Source organism: Anomaloglossus baeobatrachus, chromosome 4 (assembly GCF_048569485.1).
Source record: "Anomaloglossus baeobatrachus isolate aAnoBae1 chromosome 4, aAnoBae1.hap1, whole genome shotgun sequence".
In the NCBI taxonomy this organism is placed as follows: domain Eukaryota; kingdom Metazoa; phylum Chordata; class Amphibia; order Anura; family Aromobatidae; genus Anomaloglossus; species Anomaloglossus baeobatrachus.
Window position 1 is genome coordinate 96,384,970 of NC_134356.1, and position 14,819 is coordinate 96,399,788.

The 14,819-nt window shown below is 48.2% G+C and overlaps 1 protein-coding gene across 2 annotated transcripts in view; it reads left to right on the top strand.

The window, feature by feature from the left end:
* The window catches only part of VDAC1 (voltage dependent anion channel 1), a 66,464-nt gene that overhangs the window by 37,374 nt on the left and 14,271 nt on the right, over positions 1-14,819 (top strand). For both annotated transcript variants that reach the window (XM_075344485.1, XM_075344486.1), the window contains exons 6-7: positions 12,294-12,521; positions 14,147-14,297. In XM_075344485.1, the coding sequence (XP_075200600.1) occupies positions 12,294-12,521; positions 14,147-14,297 (379 nt within the window). The remainder of the gene's footprint in view (positions 1-12,293; positions 12,522-14,146; positions 14,298-14,819) is intronic.

The following is a 14,819-nucleotide window of genomic DNA, read 5'->3' on the forward strand; positions in this document are numbered from 1 at the left end:
CCATGCACTACGCAATGAAACCACCTATAGCGCCACCTGGTGGAAAACAACGGAGTTAGCATTTTTATCTAAAAAACGGAATGAGATAGAGAAAAAAAGTGAATTAAAAAATTGTAGGGCATCATCAATTCAATACGAATCGACACCTTGCATACAGAAATGCTATGATATGAAACCCATGACCCCCCCCCCCCCCCAAAAAAAAAAACCATTGAATGCTGGTCACGCATACGACGCTCAGGTGCAATGCACATCTGGACTCTGGACACCACACTATCTTGCTGCACTTTGTGCAATATGGTAGGTGACACGTTTGCACAAGCATCTGTAATACGTCGTCGTAGGTCCTGCAATGTTGGTGGAGGGGTCGCATACATCTGCTGTTTGATGTGACCTCACAGAAAGAAGTCCAATGGGGTCGGGTCAGGTGAGCGTGGAGGTCCTTTAAACAATCTTAACCTCTGAATACAACTGTTGGGTTGCCTAAGAGAGTTGGGCCCTGAGAAATTGCATAGTTTGACTCCCCCTAATGCTGGCCCTGAATGTAACTAGTCCTTATTTTCAGGGAAACACGGTAGAGTCAGATCAGTAGATTTGCTGGTGCTTCCTTCAGCAAATTGGGCTGTATGACGTAAAGTAGATTGCTACGTCATGTGACATAAGTAGGGCTTCCCTTATAGAGTTATTCTCATGAGCTCTTAAAGAGTTGTCTCTTGACTAATGACAACCCCAGTGCAGATGCTGGCTGTGTTACACAGCTGGCACCTGCTTCTAACAGCAGGTATCTCGTCTATCCTCCATTCACCTCTGTTCACCCATTTGTCAATCCCCAACAGCGCCATTTAGGGTGCTCATTCATGCCCGGGTATCCATTCTGATGCCAGTCAAAATTTGTAACATCCCTTTTTCCCTTGTTAAAAAGAAAGAGCTTAGAATAAAATTTTCTATAGCACATAATGGCATTATTAAAAACTACAGCTCTGCATTCTAAAAACAAGCCCTCACATGGGGGCAGCGACACAGTAAAAATGTTCTGGATCTCGGGAAAGAAGTTTAGAATTTATTTTTAAGCCAATATAATTTTAAAAAAAATACATATATATTGCCGTATTTATAGTCATTTAAAGAAAGATGCTACTAGGTCAGTTTTACCGCACGATACTCCGATTTGCAGCCTTTGAATTGGAGAACATGGTCATTATTCTATCCCTATATGTGGGTCTTGCTTCTAGGAACTTCACGTATTGGTGATTTCTGAATGTATTTTTCCAAAATCAAAATAGGATGGCCGGGAAGAAAAGTGCATTAACCTGCAGCCCCGCTTCCATCAATAGAATGACAGGTCTGCCTGGCACTGATGTACTGATCCCTATAGTATTCCAGAAACTGACCTGATTCTATATGCTCTGTAACTTGCCTGCCATTCGTTTGGAGTGGGTGGTTAATCTCTATTAACGATCTACTGGCATTAGTGTTGCTGGAACTTTCTTTTTCTCAGTTCCCAGCATGCATTGCACCTGCCTTTTGAAGTGATTTTTATTGGTCGTAAAGCAACATAATGTTAAAATAGTGTTGCAGATTGCCTAATCATCACAGGTATCTAAGTCTATAGGATATAATGATATAATAATTTTTCAGCCATGTCTTGCCTAAAGGCCGCTTTACATGCTACGACATCACTAAAGCGATGTCGGGGTCACGGAATTTGTGACGCACATCCGGCCGCGTTAGCGATGTCGTTGTGTGTGACATCTATGAGCGATTTTGGATCGTCGCAAAAACGTTCAAAAACGCTAACCGGTGACCTGCTCCCCTATTCCCAATTATCGTTGCTGCTGCAGGTACGATGTTGTTCGTCGTTCCTGCGGCAGCACACATCGCTATGTGTGACACCGCAGGAACGACGAACATCTCCTTACCTGCTGCCCGCAATGACGAAGGAAGGAGGTGGGCGGGATGTTCGTCCTGCTCATCTCCGCCCCTCCACTTTGATTGGGCGGCCGCTGTGACGCCGCACGAACCGCCCCCTTACAAAGGAGGCGGTTTGCTGGTCACAGCGACGTCGCTAGGCAGGTAAGTAGTGTGACGGGTCCGCGCGATTTTGTGCGCCACGGGCAGCGATTTGCCCGTGACACACAAACGATGGGGGCGGGTACACACGCTAGCGATCTTGCTACCTTCAAGGCATTTGTATTGTTCTCACTATTTTTTATCTTTTATGCATTTTATGTAAAAAAAAAAAAAAATAATAATAATTGAAATATTTTATTCTGATAATGCAGCAAAGCCATGTGAGAACCCAGCCAGGGGCACTGTTATAGAGGACTCACAGGTAGTTACAGCTGAGCAAAAGCCAAGGCCCCTGCCATAGAAAAACAGCTAGACCCTCCATGAAGATGTGTAGCCATGGGGAGATGGGACATCTGACATTGCTCATCCATGGGAACACAGGGTTAGCCCTGCTAAAATCCAACCTCTGGTCTAGAGTCTTTTCAGTCAGATTGCCCCATATTCATTAGACTTTAACAGATCAACATCAACAGGATCCACCAAGTTATTACATTTCTGATAATGCTGAAAAAAGACTAAGGCTATGTCCGCACGCTGCCTTTTTGGTTTGACAACAACACTGCACCCTCTGGCAGACTTTGACAACTGTAAACATTGTGTTTGACGAAAAAAACGCAGTAAAAGACGCATGCGTTTTATCGTGTTTTTGCCGCGTTTTTGTTAATGCGTTTTATAAAGGAGAAAAAAATATAGGATATTTGATAGATTATATATAATAGATAATAAGAAAGAACAGAATAGCTCAGTAGAGGGATAGCTAGCTTGAACAGCTGTTGTTTTTTTTTAAAAAATCCCCCCTGTTTTTCATATCCAGCACAGGAACAGCTGCAGGCTGCAACCCTCAGCTGTCTGCTGCACCTTGGCTGGTTATGAATAAAAGAGGGGATCCCATGCTTTTTTTTTTTTATTTGATTTATTTAAGAAAAAATAAATTAAAAAAATGACGTGGGGTCCCCCATCTTGTAAAACCAGCCAAAGTGCAGCAGACAACTGGGGGCTGATATTATTAGAGTCGGAAGGGCCATCGTTATTTGGCTCTTTCCAACCTAACAATAGCAGCCCACAGCCACCCCAGAAGTGGCACATCCATAAGATGCGCCAATTCTGGCGCTTGGCCCAACTCTTCTCGTTGCCCTGGTGCGGTTGCATTTGGGGTAATAAGGAGTTAATACTAGCCCAAAGCTGCTACTAAGTCCTAGGTTAGTGATGGCAGGCATCTGAGACACCCCATCACTAATTTGTAAGTTAAAGTAAACAAACACCTAAAAAATCCTTTATTTGAAATAAGACCGAAAAGCACCCTCTTTCACCACTTTATTAACACCCCACACACCCCTTCAGGTACAACGTAATCCACACGAGGTCTCACGACGCTTCCAGCACTGCTACATATGATGCTCACAGTGAGTGCCATAGAATATGACTGCCCACAGCGACTGAGGTGAGTCGCGCTATCAAGTGGTGACGTCACTCAGATTAGCCACAGCTGGAGTCCTCCACTTGTGACAGCAAATCACCCAAGTGACTGAAGTGAGCCGTGCAATCAGCAGTGCTGTCACTCAGGAGATTTACAATCACAGCTGCTGTCCTCCACCTGTGACCGCAAATTAGGCCACAACTGAAGTGAGCCGCATGTGGAGGACTCACCTGAGTGACATCACTGTTGATCGCGTGGCTCACTTCAGTCGCGACCTGATTTGCGTTCACAGCTCTGGCTGCGGCTAATCTGAGTGATGTTATCCCTGATAGCACGACTCACTTCAGTTGCTGCGTTGAGCTCACAAATGGGCACTCATGTTCTATGTCGCTCGCTGTGAGCGTCAGATGGTGCAGTGCTGGAAGCGTCGTGGGACCTTGTGTGGATTAACTCGGACCTGGAGGGGTGTGTAGGGGTTTAAGAAAGTGGTGAAAGAGTATTCTTTTCTTTGTCCTTTATTTCAAATAAAGGATTTTTTGGGTGTTTTGTGTTTATTTACTTTCACTTACAAATTAGTAATGGGGGGTGTCTCATAGACCCGTGCCATCACTAACCTAGGACTTAGTGGCAGCCATGGGCTGCTATTAACCCCTTATTACCCTGATTGCTACCGCAGCAGGGTAATTGGGAAGAGCCTGGTAAAGTCCCGGGACTGTCGCATCTAATTGATGCGGAAATTCCGGGCGGCTGCTTGCTAATATTTTTAGGCTGTGGGGCTCGCAATAACGTGGGTCTCCCCAGCCTGAGAATACCAGCTCCCATCTGTGAGGCTTTATCTTGGCTGGGTATCAAAATTGGGGTGGAACGCACGCCGTTTTTTCAATTTATTTATTGTAATGTACGATGTAGACCTGCTCATCGGCAGGCTGTGATTGGTTGCAGTCACTCAGCGTGGGGGCGCGTCTGACAGCAACCAATCACAGACAGGGGAAGCAGTGAATATTTGAGCCTAATGAGGGGGGTAGGGAAGAGGGAGAGGCCGCGGGAGCAGTGTGACAGCCACGCTGATGATTGGTGAGGATGAAGCGGAGAGCTGCAATGTTGTTTTTTTTTGTTTTTTTTTAATCCTGGAATAAAGTGGGTGACTTGTGTTTTTTGTGACAAGAATGCAGGTACATCGCAACAAAACGCACCCAATTTGTTACCATGTGTTTTGCAATTGCAAAAAAACTTTATCCTCTCATTGAGTTCTATGGGTGACAAAATGTGATCAAAACGCAAATCAAAATGCGACAAAAATGCAAAAAAAAATCCACAACGTGCGCACATAGCCTAAGACCATCAAGAGCAACCAACAGTCGTATGGTGTTTGATCCAGAGAATGGCAAAAACCCATGAGGAAAATGCTAATTGCCCCACATTATGGAACAAAATACCTCCCGATTGCACATGTGGCAAATCTGTAGAAATCGAGTTCCTATAGCTTAAAATATTATTTCTTCGGCGCTCCATTGGGAGACCCAGACGATTGGGTGTATAGCTACTGCCTCCGGAGGCCACACAAAGCATTACACTAAAAAGTGTAAGGCCCCTCCCCTTCTGGCTATACACCCCCCGTGGGATCACGGGCTGCTCAGTTTTCAAGCTTTCTGCGAAGGAGGTCAGACATCCACGCATAGCTCCACTGTTTAGTCAGCAGTAGCTGCTGACTATATCGGATGGAAGAAAAGAGGGCCCATGCTAAAGGGCCCCCAGCATGCTCCCTTCTCACCCCACTCTTGTTGGCGGTGTTTGTTAAGGTTGAGGTACCCATTGCGGGTACGGAGGCTGGAGCCCACATGCTGTTTTCCTTCCCCATCCCCCTGAGGGCTCTGGTGAAGTGGGATCTTACCGGCCTCCAGACTCTGAGGCCGGGCTCCATCCACAGACCCGGAGATCCTGCTGGATACGGAGCTGGGTACCGTCAGGGACAAGGCCCTGCAACATTCAGGTACTCTGTGTCCCCGTACAGACAGGCACAGACACACTCCAGCGTTGCTGGGTGTTCTAGTGCGCCGGGGACAGTAGCGCTGCGCGCTTGGGTTATACTCACTGCAGCTTAGCTGAGTGAGTTTATGTGTGGGGAACTACCGCGCCGGCCGCCATGGAGGCTGCGGCGCGGCTGAGACTTGTGGTGCGCCGGGGACTTCGCGCTGACCGTGCTTTTACGACGGCAGCGCTGATAAATCTAGTCCCCGGCTTCTGCGGCCTAGTTACGTTTCGTTCCCGCCCCCAGCCCTGTCAGTCAGGGAAGGGGAGAGACGCTGTACAATAGTCAGCGCCGAGGGCTGGAGTCTTATTTACATACTCCAGCCCCCTCACTGGGCACAGTGGGACGCCAGTTTCCCGCTCTTTGTCTGCAGCACGCCCACGGCCCGCCCCTCTTCACAGGACGCCGGCAGCCATTCCTGCACGCAGTCTGAGCTGGAGAACCGACATAGCCCTGGGAGACCCAGACAGGGGATTCTGGCGACCACACACCCGCTGTTAAGCGGGCGGTAAGCAGCACCTAGGTGCTGACCCCACTAGTGCCACAGTGTTGTTTTGTGTACTTTTGTTTGTACCTATATATATTGCACTGTACGGTCGCTTCTTGGCTTATACCCCTATATTGCTCTGAGGAGACAACAGCATGTCATCCGCAAAAAGCAAGGGTGCCAAGGCACGGGCTTCATATGCTGCCTGTACCGCATGTGGGGCTGATCTACCGGCAGGTTCCACTGACCCCCATTGTGTGCAATGTTCGGTCCCTGTGCCACTTCGTCAGCCGGAGTCTATGCTAGTAGTGGCCCAGGCAGAGACGCCTGTGAACCCTGCCCCGGTGACGGGGACAGAGTTTGCAGTTTTTGCTGATAAGATGTCTGTGACTATGACAAAAATTCTAGAAACCTTGCAGTCCAGGCCGGTCACTCAGACCATGGGCACTGCTGATTCAATGTTCCCCGGTCCCCCTCAGTTGGAACTAATCCGTGCTCCAAGGGGGTCCCAGGCATCACAGACTGAAGGCTCTGACTCGGACGACAGTCCCAGGCAGCCTAAGCGAGCTCGCTGGGAGAGACCCTCGGCGTCATCACGCTGGTCAGGGTCTCAGCGAGAGGATTCTCTGTATGATGAGACAGAACTAGGTGATCAGGAGTCAAATCCTGAGACTGCTCTCAACCTGGATACCCCTGATGGTGACGCCATGGTGAATGATCTTATAGCGGCCATCAATAGACTGCTGGATATTTCTCCTCCAGCGGAGGAGGCAGCAGCACAGCAGGAGAAATTCCATTTTAGGTATCCCAAACGTAAATTGAGCTCTTTTCTGGACCACGCGGACTTCAGAGAAGCAGTCCAGAAACACCATGCTTATCCAGATAAGCGTTTCTCCAAACGTCTTAAGGATACACGTTATCCCTTTCCCCCTGACGTGGTCAAACGCTGGACCCAGTGTCCAAAGGTGGACCCCCCAATCTCCAGGCTTGCGGCTAGATCCATAGTTGCAGTGGAAGATGGGGCTTCACTTAAAGATGCCAATGACAGACAGATGGACCTTTGGTTGAAATCTGTCTATGAAGCTATCGGCGCGTCGTTTGCTCCAGCATTCGCAGCCGTGTGGGCACTCCAAGCTATTTCAGCTGGTCTGGCGCAGGTGGACTCTATCATACGTCCATCAGTGCCGCAAGTGGCGTCCTTGACCTCGCAAATGTCTGCGTTTGCGACTTACGCTATCAATGCGGTCTTGGACTCTACCAGCCGTACGTCAATGGCGTCCGCCAACTCGGTGGTTTTACGCAGAGCCTTATGGTTAAAGGAATGGAAAGCAGATTCTGCTTCCAAAAAATGCTTAACCAGTTTGCCATTATCTCAAGACAGGCTGTTTGGTGAGCAATTGGCGGAAATCATTAAACAGTCCAAGGGTAAGGACTCTTCCTTACCCCAGCCCAGATCAAGCAAACCTCAACAGTGGAAGGGACAGTCGAGGTTTCGGTCCTTTCGAGGTTCGGGTAGGACCCAATTCTCCTCGTCCAAAAGGACTCAGAAGGAGCAGAGGAGCTCAGATTCCTGGCGGACTCACTCACGCCCAAAGAAAGCAGCCGGAGGAACCGCTTCCAAGCCGGCTGCCTCATGACTTTCGGCCTCCTCTCTCCGCATCCTCGGTCGGTGGCAGGCTCTCCCGCTTTTGCGGCATTTGGCTGCCACAGGTCAAAGACCGGTGGGTAACAGACATTTTGTCTCACGGGTACCGGATAGAGTTCAGTTCTCGTCCTCCGCCTCGGTTCTTCAGAACTTCCCCACATCCCGACCGAGCCGATGCTCTTCTGCAAGCGGTGTGCTCTCTAAGGGCAGAGGGAGTGGTGATCCCTGTTCCTCTTCAGGAACGAGGTCAAGGTTTTTACTCCAATCTGTTTGTGGTGCCAAAAAAGGACGGCTCTTTCCGTCCTGTTCTGGACCTAAAACTGCTCAACAAGCACGTGAAAACCAGGCGGTTCCGGATGGAATCCCTCCGCTCCGTCATTGCCTCGATGTCTCAAGGAGATTTCCTAGCATCAATAGACATCAAAGATGCTTATCTCCACGTGCCGATTGCTCCAGAGCACCAGCGTTTTCTACGCTTCGTTATAGGAGACGAACACCTTCAGTTCGTAGCCCTGCCATTTGGTCTGGCGACAGCCCCACGGGTTTTCACCAAGGTCATGGCAGCAGTGGTAGCAGTCTTGCACTCTCAGGGACACTCGGTGATCCCTTACTTGGACGATCTACTTGTCAAGGCACCCTCTCAAGAGGCATGCCAACACAGCCTGAACGTTGTGCTGGAGACTCTCCAGACTTTCGGGTGGATCATCAACTTTTCAAAGTCAAATCTGTCACCGACCCAATCACTAACATATCTTGGCATGGAGTTTCATACTCTCTCAGCGACAGTGAAGCTTCCGATGGACAAGCAGCGTTCACTACAGACAGGGGTGCACTCTCTCCTTCAAGGCCAGTCGCACCCCTTAAGACGCCTCATGCACTTCCTGGGGAAGATGGTGGCAGCAATGGAGGCAGTCCCGTTTGCGCAGTTTCATCTGCGCCCACTTCAATGGGACATTCTCCGCCAATGGGACGGGAAGTCGACGTCCTTAGACAGGAAAGTCTCCCTTTCCCAGACGGCCAAGGACTCTCTTCAATGGTGGCTTCTTCCCACCTCATTATCACAAGGAAGGTCCTTCCTACCCCCATCCTGGGCGGTGGTCACGACAGACGCGAGTCTGTCAGGGTGGGGAGCAGTTTTTCTCCACCACAGGGCTCAGGGTACGTGGACTCAGCAGGAGTCCACCCTTCAGATCAATGTTCTGGAAATCAGGGCAGTGTATCTTGCCCTACAAGCCTTCCAGCAGTGGCTGGAAGGAAAGCAGATCCGAATTCAGTCGGACAACTCCACAGCGGTGGCATACATCAACCACCAAGGCGGGACACGCAGTCGGCAAGCCTTCCAGGAAGTCCGGCGGATTCTGATGTGGGTGGAAGCCACGGCCTCCACCATATCCGCAGTTCACATCCCCGGCGTAGAAAACTGGGAAGCGGACTTCCTCAGTCGCCAGGGTATGGACGCAGGGGAATGGTCCCTTCACCCGGACGTGTTTCAGGAAATCTGTCGCCGCTGGGGAAGGCCGGACGTCGACCTAATGGCGTCCCGGCACAACAACAAGGTCCCAACTTTCATGGCACGGTCTCGCGATCACAGAGCTCTGGCGGCAGACGCCTTAGTGCAAGATTGGTCGCAGTTCCAACTGCCCTATGTGTTTCCCCCTCTGGCACTCTTGCCCAGAGTGCTACGCAAGATCAGGTCCGATTGCCGCCGCGTCCTGCTCGTCGCCCCAGACTGGCCGAGAAGGTTGTGGTATCCGGATCTGTGGCATCTCACGGTCGGCCAACCGTGGGCGCTACCAGACCGGCCAGACTTACTGTCACAAGGGCCGTTTTTCCATCTGAATTCTACGGCCCTGAACCTGACTGTGTGGCCATTGAGTCCTGGATACTAGCATCTTCAGGATTATCTCAAGGGGTCGTGGCCACCATGAGACAGGCTAGGAAGCCCACGTCTGCTAAGATCTACCACAGAACGTGGAAGATTTTCTTATCCTGGTGCTCGGCACAGAGAGTGTCCCCCTGGCCATTTGCATTGCCTACTTTTCTTTCCTTCCTGCAATCTGGTTTGGAAAAAGGCTTATCGCTCGGCTCCCTTAAAGGGCAAGTCTCAGCGCTATTGGTATTTTTTCAAAAGCGTCTAGCACGACTTCCTCAGGTACGCACGTTCCTGCAGGGGGTTTGTCACATCGTCCCTCCGTACAAACGGCCGTTAGATCCATGGGATCTGAACAGGGTACTAGTTACTCTCCAGAAGCCGCCCTTCGAGCCTCTGAAGGATGTTTCACTTTCTCGACTCTCACAGAAAGTGGCCTTTCTGGTAGCGGTCACGTCTCTTCGGAGGGTATCCGAGCTGGCAGCGCTGTCATCCAAAGCTCCCTTCCTGGTTTTTCACCAGGACAAGGTAGTGCTGCGCCCGATTCAGGAGTTTCTCCCTAAGGTGGTATCCTCTTTTCATCTCAATCAGGATATCTCCTTACCTTCCTTTTGTCCTCATCCAGTTCATCGGTATGAAAAGGATTTGCATTTGTTGGATCTCGTGAGAGCACTCAGAATCTACATTTCCCGCACGGCGCCCCTGCGCCGCTCGGATGCACTCTTTGTCCTTGTCGCTGGTAAGCGCAAAGGATCGCAGGCTTCCAAATCCACCCTGGCTCGATGGATCAAGGAACCAATTCTTGAAGCCTACCGTTCTGCTGGGCTTCCGGTTCCATCAGGGCTGAAGGCCCATTCTACCAGAGCCGTGGGTGCGTCCTGGGCATTACGACACCAGGCTACGGCTCAACAGGTGTGCCAGGCAGCTACCTGGTCGAGTCTGCACACTTTCACCAAACATTATCAGGTGCATACCTACGCTTCGGCGGACGCCAGCCTAGGTAGAAGAGTCCTGCAGGCGGCGGTTGCCTCCTCGTAGGAGAGGGCTGTTGTGCAGCTCTAACTTGAGGTATTACTTTACCCACCCAGGGACTGCTTTTGGACGTCCCAATCGTCTGGGTCTCCCAATGGAGCGCCGAAGAAGAAGGGAATTTTGTTACTTACCGTAAATTCCTTTTCTTCTAGCTCCAATTGGGAGACCCAGCACCCGCCCTGTTTCCTTCGGGATTTTTGGTTTTTTCGGGTACACATGTTGTTCATGTTGAACGGTTTCAGTTCTCCGATGTTACTTCGGATTGAATTGGTTTAAACCAGTTATTGGCTTTCCTCCTTCTTGCTTTAGCACTAAAACTGAGCAGCCCGTGATCCCACGGGGGGTGTATAGCCAGAAGGGGAGGGGCCTTACACTTTTTAGTGTAATGCTTTGTGTGGCCTCCGGAGGCAGTAGCTATACACCCAATCGTCTGGGTCTCCCAATTGGAGCTAGAAGAAAAGGAATTTACGGTAAGTAACAAAATTCCCTTCATTCGTCTAGGACTAGAAAGGCATCCAGGCGCCTCGAACTTTTGTAATGAATCAACTTTTACAATTTCATGTGGCAGAACGTTCCATAGCCTCACTGCTCTTAAAGTAAAGAATCTGCGTCCCCGTTGCTCATTCTATCCTGTGCACGTTTATACTTACCATTGCAGCAGGATTCTCTTCCGGGTTCTCCTTGTCAGTTTCAGACACTGCATGCGCAGTGCGCTTCTGAAGACGGCGAGTGAACACCCGGAAAAGAAGCCTGCCACAATGTGCGCAGGATAGAATGAGCGACGGGGACGTCGCTCATGTGACTCCATGGTATCACGCCCACAGGGGCGTGATACCACGGAAAGTATGCAGACATCCATAGGGCAAGGCGCTGTCCCTGTGGTCAGCGGCTATCTAATTTACATAGGAAATATGAAGGTAATAAAACGTTTTTTTTTTGTTAATTTCATATTATACAATTTTACAACACAAGGATGGGTAGGGAGGTGTAATTAGGGCACACATGCGTCTGATGATAGGTCAGAACGCATACTCTAGGTGACAGGTTCCCTTTAATAACCTGTCTTGGTATTGCAGGCACCCATATCTTCTCAATATAATAACAACACAGAAGAGTAGCACTCCTGTCTCCCAGCTTCTGCTTTGCTGTACGAGGGCTTGGGGACTTTTTTTGGGGGGGTTCGCTTCTTATATTTCAGACCAGCAGCATGCTTTCTGATGTTGCAAGCAGAGGCAACTTTGTCCCTGCAGCATCAGAGGAACATTGGCGCAATGAAACTCTGATCTAGCCAGCTACAGAGCAGCATTTTCAAGCTCTATAGCAAAGAGCTTGTAAGTGCTGTACTCCTTGCGTAGGAGACACTCCCCTTGATAGAAGTGGCTGGTAACCTAGGCAACTAGCAGTACCTATAAAATGAAAAATTGCTCATTTTTTTGAGACTGTAGAGGATTATGAGATAGTTGCATGCTGGCTGAGCAGAGATATTTGTCACACATGTCTGTACATGGTGAAAGTCTCTGCATGATCTGCTCAGTGAATGTTGGTGGCTGAAAATGGCATTACTGACTATTTCCTACTCTGTTTTCTGCATCCTGTGTATTGTATTGTCCTGCATGTCATTTACGATCGATAAACTGACATTTTACATTGTTACAATCTTGTTGTTACTTGATTAGACTGTTTGCTCTGACTTGTGTTTTCATAAAGAACGTCTTCACTGTCTTGCTTTCTGTAAATATTTAGAAAGAAGAATGCGAAGATTAAGGGCGCGTACAAGCGGGAGCACGTTAACGTGGGCTGTGATATGGATTTTGATATTGCCGGTCCATCGGTACGCGGCGCTGTGGTGTTTGGCTATGAAGGCTGGCTAGCTGGCTACCAAATGACTTTTGAATCTGCCAAGTCTAGAGTCTCACAGAGCAACTTTGCCGTCGGCTATAAAACTGATGAATTCCAGTTGCACACCAATGTGTAAGTAGAAAAAAAACAAATATGCTGTACATATATTTTTATCATAAGGTTTAGTGTTAAAAGTTGAATTGGTCATTCTGGGTATCTTCAATTCACATAAAATGTTAACCCCTTCCATTTTACTTGTACAGTAGGAAAGGTATCCTTGCTGTCAATAGCAATTAATTAGAGCTCATTATCAAAGGGGTTTACACTTTTACACTACAATGGCATTAAAGAAGCACTCCCATCAAAGTTTTTATCCCCTTTAATATATTGCAGTCATCATATTATATAGCACTCTGTACTTGCTCATTTTGCCTTTCTACCCAGTATATTCTTCTCTTTCCTCTATCTAAAAAAAGGAAGTTTCTTGTCCCTGTATAAATCATTCCCCTTTTCAACTCCTGACTCAGCTGCCTCCCACTTCCCCCTGCATTGACTTATACAGGGAAAAGTGACTTCCTGTTTCTACATAGCGCTTAGAAGCATTCAACTGTTCCGTTTTTAATCAGGTGATGTCATAGACCTCATGGAAAATAGAAGAATTAACTGGGTAGTAAGGCAAAATTAGAAATTGTTTAGTAGACAGCGCTATATGAAATGATGACTACAAGATATTAAGAGGATAAAAACTTTGATGGGAGTGCTTCATTAATTACCTTTTTAGGATAGGTCATCATTATTTTTTCGGTGGGTGAGAGTTTGACACCTGACACCCCACCATCGATCAGTTATCACTTTCAGCAGCGGCCGGTCCTAAACATTGTTCAGGAGAGATCACCAAAGCTCAGTACACTGCTTCCTAGTACTGCAGATCAGCTCCTATACAGATGAATCGGGGCTGATCTTCGGTACCCAGGAGCTGTCTCTTAGCCTGTACACATATTTGGCGACCTCTTCTTTACATTATTTAGACCTGTCTTCTGACGGGGTGACAACAGCTGACTGATAGAAGTGCCGGGTGTCACTCAGCCGCTGAACTCCTATATCATTGTAGTTGTCAAATACTTTATTATTGCTTTGGATGTCAAAATCACTCATTTATGTTCAATAGTTTTGATATATGGGGCAGTATGTCTTCAGGTGGCACTAAAAGTTTATACATCCTTATTTTTCATTATTGAAGGATGAAGTTGTATTAGGGCTACATGGCAACTATGGATGCGGTCACTTTATAGTATTGCGTTACTACATTGCAATATAATGGAAACGCACGTTGACTGGTGGCGACCTGCAAGTTGTCTTGGCGCACTAATCCCTACTGAATTGCCGTGACTTGTATGTTCTGTCTCAGACAAGTTCCAGGTTGAAACTCAAACACATTCACTATTTATTTTGTTGATACGGAAATGTCGTCCTAGTCTATGGATGGGATGGGTTTTGTTTTATTACTAGTACAAAGCCAGCTTCAGATTGTCACTGCCACGTAACTCCATATGCTTTACACAGTATATTCCAGTATAAAGATATATGACCCTCCATGTAGGGATGGAGCCTTCACCATTTACATCTCTTGATTGTCACTGAAACTGGAAATATGTTTTTCTTCTAGCGGTCATCCTGTGCTCCTAATGGTCAAGTTCGCAGTACAGGGTTCATTGTGATTGTTTCTATTGATTTAATATATCTTCCATTGCCAATAGGAATGACGGTACAGAATTCGGAGGCTCCGTGTATCAGAAAGTAAATAGTAAATTGGAAACTGCCATTAACCTGGCCTGGACAGCAGGAAACAGCAACACTCGCTTTGGAATCGCAGCCAAATATCAAATTGACTCAGAAGCATCGTTCTCTGTAAGTATCCACTAGGGGGCAGTGCAAGCGCCATCATCATGTGTGCACTGTATAGCTGGCATGCATACTGGAGGTTTACACGGGGTGACATATTGCCATCATACTGCCAGGGACGCTGACCTTCATTAGATAACAGCCACAGACATAGGATTATGGATCGCAGTGTGGAGTGATCTTCAGCCCGGAGGTGGATGGAATATTAAAGGAAACCTGACCTCTGATACCAGCTGCCTGAGCATGTATCAGACCACGGCTGTATGATATTAGCTATATACGTTTAACTCCGCCACGGTTCAGGGAAAAACAATTTAAAAGCTGTTGGAGACAAAGCCGCATGGTGGACTAGTCACAAAGGTCGGTCCCCAGTGGCTTCCCCTTGAGTGATAGGTCTCTCCCTATACATGCATGTAGGTAGAGCCCTGCCACTTCAGAGAAGCTCCTGGGGACCTGCCTTTACGATTAGTTTCCTGTGCAACTTTGGTCCCTCGCGGCTATGACACTGTTTTTCTGTAGGACGTGCCT